At 33.8% G+C, this 8,972-nt stretch overlaps 1 protein-coding gene across 1 annotated transcript; it reads right to left on the bottom strand.

Moving 5' to 3' along the window:
• Positions 1 to 5,797: 5,797 nt before the first annotated feature.
• LOC121793570 lies at positions 5,798 to 8,876 on the bottom strand. The gene is made up of 3 exons (XM_042191602.1): positions 8,375 to 8,876; positions 6,996 to 7,352; positions 5,798 to 6,258 (listed from the first exon to the last, which is right to left on the bottom strand). Exons 1-3 carry the CDS (start codon positions 8,784 to 8,786, stop codon positions 5,894 to 5,896), a joined length of 1,134 nt encoding a protein of 377 aa, XP_042047536.1. The 5' UTR covers positions 8,787 to 8,876; the 3' UTR covers positions 5,798 to 5,893.
• Positions 8,877 to 8,972: the final 96 nt, after the last annotated feature.

Below are 8,972 nucleotides of genomic sequence, written 5' to 3'. Positions count from 1 at the left end.
ATATATATCAATTCAAAGCTATTGTATCCATAAGAAAAAAAATATTTGAAGCTCAGAGCATCCGCATCGATGCTTTCTCCGAAGGGCGCCGTCCGTGCCGTCGGCACGGCACAACACTGTCCGCTGCTATGCTCTTGCCGACGGCACGACTCTGCTCGATACATCGAGCACTTCCGTGCCACTGAGCAGGACGACGTGGCGGCACGGTATTGGCCAAAGGCATATCCGTTGGCATTTTAATTTTTTTAAAAAAATTCAAATTTAATTAAAAAATTATTTTTAAATTAAAAATATATTTTTCCCACTTCCCAATAAATTATACTATATCTGTTTTCTCACCACTTTTAATTTATTTTTCTTTTTCTTTTTCTTCTCCAAATTCACATTTTCATCTATAAATACCCCACACAAAAAATTTCCCATCGCACTACACAATTCTTATCTAAATTCTCTCATCAATTCTCAATCTTTCACTCTTACAAAAAAATGTTCGGCTCCGCCGATCACCCTCCGACTCCCACAGTTGGAACCACGAATGGTTCGGCCCAACACCATTCCCTAGTCCGGAAACACAATTCTCGGCCCCTCCTTAAACCCAAGGTTCTCAAATTTTGGGTGGCTACGGGTGGGCACCCGAACAAGGATCGGGAGGGAGCGGCGACACTCAAACTCCTCCTACTCCTCGTAGTGTTCGTGTTCAGGGTCGTGCCGGTGACACTCACATCCGCACCCCGTACACTCCAGGAGAGATGGATAAGTTATTCAAAGCCTATTTGGAAATCTTCGAAGATCCGGAGGTTGGAACGAACCAAAGTGACAGTGGCAGACGCAGAAATAAATTTTGGCATGGGCTTCACTAAAATTTTTCGTAGGTAATATACATACCTCCGTCCGTCATTAGGAGTCTCATTTCTTGGCGACACGAATTTTAAGAAATATTAAGAAAAGTGAGTGGAAATGAGTTAGTGAAATATGTATCCCACTTGTATATATTAGTTTTAAATGAAATGTTAGTGGAATGAGTTAGTAGAATGTGAGACCCTATTACCATTTATAGTAAAAGTAAATCGGGACTCCTATTCGTGGATAGACTAAAATGAAAAAACGGGACTCCTATTCGCGGACCGGGGAGTATTATATATATATATATAGGGGTGCATTATAATGATAACCCTAATTTCCGTAATAACCCTATAACTAAATCTGGACCACACATTTTTAAAATCACGTGGTCTAGATTCAAACTTAGATTTACTTCATAAAAAAAAGCGCGGGGGTAAATATGTCATTTCGCTCATGATAAAATTTACGTATCCAAATTTCGCTCATTTAATTTCTGAATTTCGCTCATTTTATCATTTTATCAGTCAGTCAAAAGTATCATTTAATCAACTCAGAGTATCATTCTATCCGGCAAAACTATCATTCTATGCAATAAACCTAACATATATCATTTTATCAGTTAGTCAAAAGTATCATTTTATCAACTTAGAGTATCATTCTATCCGGCAAAACTATCATTCTATGCAATAAACCTAACATATATCATTTTATCAGTCAGTCAAAAGTATCATTTTATCAACTCAGAGTATCATTCTATCCGGCAAAACTATCATTCTATGTAATAAACCTATCATTTTATCATTTTATTAGTCAGTCAAAAGTATCATTTTATCAACTCAGAGTATCATTCTATCCGGCAAAACTATCATTCTATGCAATAAACCTATCATTTTATCATTTTGCGTGATATTTGGCGAAATTCAGAAATTAAATGAGGGAAATGACAGTTTTACCCCCGCGCTTTTTTTTTATGAACTAAATCTAAGTTTGAATCTTAAAACTATCATTCTATGCAATAAACCTATCATTTAATCATTTTACATGATATTTGGCAAAATTCAGAAATTAAATGAGAGAAATGACAGTTTTACCCCGCATTTTTTTTATGAAGTAAATCTAAATTTGAATCTCAACCGCATGATTAGAAATATGTGTGGTCCAGATTTGGTTATAGGGTTATTATGATATTTAGGGGTTATCATATAATCACGACTCTCTCTCTCTATATATATAATAAAATCACAATAACAACTATTATAAAACCACATAAATGTCTAATAGATAAAATTAATTGAATTATAAGTTTAATCAAAAGAATGATATATTTCATATTCTAGTTGTGTTTGTTTTACTAAAGGGGTGGCAATTAAATTCTACAATGATTGAAAGTGCTACAACATTGGCTACAACATTGGCATAAGACAAAACCCTTTTCTATTTCAACACTTTACAAAAACGTGTGTCAATAAGAAAGCAATTTAAAAAGTGTAATGACATTTTTATAATTTGTAGAGCCTAAAACGTTCCACTTAAATAGAATAACTGACTTTTTCTTTTAATATCATTTTTAATCATTTAATTAATTGTTGACAGCTGTAAATCAATTTTATCTGTAATTTTATTTTCAAGCCCTTCCTTCCATTAAACCTCTAATAATTTAGACATCAAAGGTATTAGCTTGGGAAGGGCTGAAGATACATCTTGAAAAATTTGAAATTTTTTGCAACATAAATTTATTAAAAAAAGTTTGGGAGGGGCTTAAGCCCCTTATCACTTCAACGTGTGTCCGCCACTGCAAAGCGGGGATAGGTTTTTGTTTCGCGTCTCTTGCCGGTACAATGCCAACCGACCGGATGGAACCATCGAGCGCAATGAGAATATGGTGCGCAATGCCATCTTCAGGGCCAACGAAGAAATCCAAAAGTTCCAGGGGTATTACCTCCAGGAACAACGGTCGGCGGGTAGCGGCAAGAGCAAGCTCGACATCATCAGTGCCACCATGGCGACCTACCAATCCCAACATTACAAACCATTCAAGTACCTCAACACTTGGTAGGAGGTGCGTGTGTATCCGAAGTATAGGGAGACGTGTCATCCTTCTCCAGCAAACGGTCGAGGTCGTTATCCCTATCCGACGCCGTCGAGGATGAGGTGGCTAGCCAGTTTGCCAGAGCTAACTAGGGTAGCCCCGACGCCGGCCCGAGCAGTTTCCAACGCCGGCCGCAAGGAAGGAAACATGCGACAACCAACCGCCGTCGCGCCGCTCCCGCTCCCTTTGTGCCACCTCAACCCCCACCAACTCGTTATGGACCCTTTTGGCTCAACTCTATTTAGCCAAGACGTCTCACATGTCTCCCGAGCAACTTGATGCACATCGGAAAATGATACGAGGTCTCCGACAAACATTGGGGATAGGGCTAGAGAACTAGTCTTCCACATGGGTAGTTTTTATCCTTTAATTATGTAATTTTTAAGTTGTAGGATTTTAATTATGTAATTTTTATTTTTTAGTATTTTAAGTATGTAATTTTATTTTTTAGGATTTTAAGTATGAAATTTTTATTTTTTAGGATTTAATTATGTAATTTTATATTTTTTAATTGTAATAGTAGTTCGAGTATTTTAATGTATTTTTATAATGTAGAAATGTTTTTAGTAATTGAAGTATTTAAATTAAAGAATGGAATGGTGAGACTTTGAGCATGCTCTTGCAGAAGAGCATGGATGTGGGTCAATGACGAATCTAGGTGGGGTCCGAGGGGGTCGGCCGACCCCACCGCCGGCCAACGCGGGCCGAGAAACTCCATTAGTTCCGGTCTTTGCAATCGGCGTCGACCCCACGGTGTGTCGGGGCGGAGAAGATAGCAGATGCAGTGTTTGGTGTCTATATAAGTTTGACGAGAAATTGAGAGAGAGGAACACCTTGAACATTTCCGAGAAGAAATTCGAAAAATGAGTTGCATAAAGTGAAAAGATGAGTTGAGAAGAAGAAAGGTTTATTGCGGGACCCACGTTTAGTTGGTGGGCTGAGAAAATAAGGCATTTAATAGTAAATGTAATAGTAGTAAATGTAATTCATATTTTAAAAAAATACTAATGGATTCGTAGCTATGGATATATCTTATTTTGATGGAAAATAATAAAATATATTATTTTAAAATATTAAAAAGTAATAGTGTAATATTTTCATAAAACTTTAGTTAGTTATGTGAAGAGATTGAATAAAATGATTTTAGAATTAAATTTAATTTTCAGTGTTAATAAATTTATTTATTTTGTAATTTTTTTGGAAAAGACTTCTTATTTAAATGATTTTACTTCATCAATTTCAAACTTTTTTTAAGTGAAGCAAAAAATGAGATGGTGTTGATGCGAGTATTGATTCATAGGCCACATATTTGGATGATGTATTTTATCTGAAAAAAAAAGAGTTTATGACGACAATGATATCCGAGGTGCACAATTTGATTACTTCAATGGAGATAATGAGGGCGATATATAACGACAAAATGAAGCCACAAAGAAAACCTCATCGGTGTCGAAACACGAGAACAATACTCTTCACTATATCCGACCCCACGAGTTTCATTTTCGGGATCCGTCATTGATGTGAGTGTTGTGCTCTTGGGGAAGAACAGTGAGTAAAAAATTAATAAATATGGGTCTGGGCCTACACCCATGCTCTTTGGTAAGAGCATGGGCGGAGATGCTCTTAGAAATATGATTAAAATGAGTATTTTTCCCCAAATTTTAAGAGACCAATAATGTTACCTCTATGACTCAATGCTCGACCTATTATTTAAAAGCAAAAATATTTATCAATTAAGTTTTGGTTCGTCTTTTCAATTGCGAATGAGTTTGGATTCATTGATTTTAACACGAGTTAGAATATAATTGAGAATCAAGGCTTCTAGCTAGTACCCTAGTAATTCATGAGAAGCCTATTAAATTATTTTAGTCGCATATTATATAGGGTCATATTAAATGAACTCGTAATCCATAATTAATTGTCTATTATAGGCTATCATTAGAAGACGGAAGGCTCATATCAAATAATATAGACAATCATTATGAAATGTTATTATAAAAGTATTAATGTCATATTATAAAAATTAAATGCTCTAATCTGTTTAAATCCTATAATTAAGGAAGTATGCGCATTGAACATTAACTTAATTTTGTGTTGGTATGGTGATACTATTCTTTAGCTCCTATGTTGATATTCATTGAACAGTAACTTAAAATTGTTTTTAATTTTACAATACAATGAGTGATATGCAATGTGAACATTGAATTGATATGATGATCTATCTTGTTAGAAAATATAACGAAAAATGTGTTTTGTGCCCCTTCTAGTATTTTGTACTACTAATTGTTTCTGAAATATATAAGAAGTTATTTTTATTATTATTGTTGATTAAATTTACGGAAATAATATAAATCAAGAAAATAAGTCATCATTCTATATTATACTATACTGAATGGTAGACTTCTGATTATAGAAGACCTTTCTTCGGTTACTTACAGAAAAAAGGTTAAGATTTATAACCAATATAGAATGTGGATAATCTACCGTCAAAAATTGTAGTGTAGTTAATGACTGTTTTTAACAAAACAAAAATTTGATGAAAGTTCATATCGAAACTTTTGAGAATTACTATATCAATTACCATCATCGAGTTGATTATTGATATTGCTGGATTCTAGTTCCAATTTCAAAAGTTTTTTTTTTCCAGTGTAGTACTTCCTCCGTTCCAAGAAAGATAACCTCTTCCTTGGGCGGCACAAGAATTTATGCAACTTTATTTTGTGTTACCATTTTTAATAATGAATCATTTTAATTGGGACAAACAAAAAATGAAAGGATGTCACTTTCAGTGGGACGGAGGGAATATATTAAGTTAAATAATACCACACTCCCAAAGGCTACATTATCACACAAAGCATAGACATATAATTGATAAATCACTCTCGAAACATTAACATGTCCATCAATCTTAACATCAAAAACTGCAAACTATATAGGATTACATTTAAAATTTAAACGCAATCACATCTTAAGTCTCTTATCGTGATGCCCAAACCTTGAGAAGAAATGAGCAAGAAATGCAAAGAATGTAGCAATGCAGCTCATTATCCATAATAAAAACATGATAATCAAATCCACAAATTTCCTCTTGGGCAGATGAGATCTGTCTGATTGCAGTAAAGCCCTATAAACAGCCTCCGTTAGTGCGAACGCCGTTACCGGATCACAATCTTCAACAAGAATCCCTTTCTCCGTCAAGCATGCCACGTCGTACGCCCCACTCGTCTCTGGTATACCTAAATATTCACATATTTTTAGCCTCGCCCCGATCCTATCTTTCGGGCTTAGGACGTCACCATGTGTTAGAATTAAGATCGGATTCTCATCTGGTGAAATAAACATATTTCTTTATTAATTTCTACGGTGTATAAATTAAAATATATAAGTAAATAAAGTAGTAATAATATGAACTAGACAATAACAATAGTACACAATGCACATTAAAAAAATTACTACTAGTAGTACATAGAATAAAATTTCTCTCCGAATCTGAGATCAGTTCAATGTTAAAATGACATTCTTCTAGATTAGTTGGTAAAAGTAGATATTAAGGTGAATTTTGAATTAACAACTCACTTGTAGTCCTAGTCAAGTTGTAATAATAAAATAAATAAATTGCACTTGTAATAATAAAATAAATAAATAATGCAATTTGTAAGTTCTTTACAGACATTTCAGATTTGACTAATCTCATATGGGTAAAAGGAATACGACTTTATCGACTAAAGTGATGTTTCAAATTTTAATCATATAATTATAGACATTAATACGTACTTTGACTCTGTTCTGCAACAATTTTGTCCGACTGATAAATTTATTATTTAAAACTAGTAGTAGAATGTATTTCAAAAAATTAAGTTTATTGTAATAAATAAATTCTCATTAAAATTATTACCAAATATTGAAACTTAAGATACTACTCCATTATTTATTATTACTGGATAATCAATCATAATAATAAATTAGTATTAACGAAATTCGAATTACATGATAAAATATTAATTATATACCTTAATTGAGTATAATAGACCCTACTTAGGAAAAATAGAATGAGAAAACTTACTCAAATTTTTGATGCAATCCAAATGAAAAAGGGACTTCAACGCCTCGATCGATTTGAAATCACCAGAATTGAAGGCTTGGTGAATTTGCAATAAATCAGCCACAACCATCACACAATTCACCCTTCTCTTGACATATCTTGCACTATTTGATCTCATAAATTTTCGATCATCTCCTAATCTGTAGCAAGGTTGGTTGTGTCTAACGCCGTCACTCATCCACGTCGAAACCTCGTCCAATCCTTCGTCTATGAGAATGTGGTCAAAGCCTCTGGTGTCGTAGACACACAATCCACTCCTAGGAGATCTCAACACATTGTGCTCTTCAAGGAACATAGTTGTGTAGCTAGATGATTCGCCTAATTTCATATACATATGAGAATTAGACTTCTTGTTTCAAGAATCCAAGATTGTGTGTGAACATATCTTGACAATTTTTTAAGTACACAACGAAGTTGAAGCATTTCTTTTAAGTACAAGATTTAAGAATTTGATGGTCAAAGATTAAAGTGGAGAGAATAAAGAATGAGAGAGAAAGAGAGAGTAAATTAGAAGAAAGAATAAAATTTTCTTGCAACAACTAAATTACTTTGGGACCATATGAAAAGAAATACGATTCAACTATCTTATAAACCCTAAGACGGAAGAAGTATATTAGAAAGAATATCACTCAGTAATTATTTTGTTTTATGGGTTAAGATAACATAATTATTGTGTTTTATGGGTGGAGAATTAAAGCACATCTAGTGGGTTTTTATTAATGTTGATTAATATAGATGATAATGAGTCATGATTAGTCTTTGTTATTGATATATGTGTTAAATCATGATGAAGGAAGTATACATTAATACATATGCATTGTATATATATGTACCAATTGACAAAATTAGAGCACCTAAAGTTAGATGCATAAAATATCTTGAAAATACTTAATCCCCATATCTATAAATTCACTAGCTAGACATGACCAAATAACCTAAAACTTGGACATAAGTCAAATAAGGGAAACCTCTACATAAATAAGGGAGTAGTACCATTATATAATGCTCTAGCAGTTATACAACAAATAACTAACTACTAATATAATATCACAAAAATAACTACCTAGTGCATATATACACTATATATTCACCAAGTATAGTGGAGTATTAACACATCATATATGTACACACTATTCACCATTACTTTATACTAGTACTATTCATAATTACAAAAATAAGATTTATATTAACGGATGAACTGAAACGACAAATGATATTTCTGTCACCGAACCCGAAAAAAAGTTCCAGTTTGAATTAGATTTGTTGGAGAACTATTTAGTCACACAAGAAGACATAATAAACATGATGATACATATAATTGATGAAGAGAATAAAAGTACCTGATGTCTGAGCAAAAGGGATCAAGCCAGATCTTCCAAGAACACTATACATCAAATTGATGAGAGAGCTTTTACCGGACCCATTCAACCCAGTCAACAGGATTGTGATGACAGGTGGAATATCTATGTCTTCTTTCTTGATCCCACCGACAGGAAGCCATAAATCTCCAGCTCTATAACTCTGCAGTTTGTGTCTGAATTCATCGAAACCTTCGACAGAAACGAAGGCCAATCTCTCCATCTCTCTCACAACTCTCATTCTCGGTGTCAAGTTTGAGATGTGTGATGAATTCATCTCAGCCTTGAAATTGCCATTTTCGTCGAATTCTTGGAGGGATTTCCACCAGTAGGAAGATGATGATTTGGCCATTCCATTTTGGTCTTCATCGCTCGAAAACTCATGGTTTTTCATCTTAATTGGGAAGATCCAGTTTGAGGTGGGATTTTATTGGGTTTGATTTTTATAGGAATTGATTGTTGTTGTAGTTATCTACACATTTAATTAATTTGAAAGTGGGTGGGGATCATGAATATTAAACTAAATGTAGATGGTTTTGACTTGGTGGCTAAAAATTGGTGACAGACTGTGTTATTAAAT

Source organism: Salvia splendens, chromosome 3 (genome assembly GCF_004379255.2).
Source record: "Salvia splendens isolate huo1 chromosome 3, SspV2, whole genome shotgun sequence".
In the NCBI taxonomy this organism is placed as follows: domain Eukaryota; kingdom Viridiplantae; phylum Streptophyta; class Magnoliopsida; order Lamiales; family Lamiaceae; genus Salvia; species Salvia splendens.
This window is presented reverse-complemented; position numbering and strand designations above follow the sequence as displayed.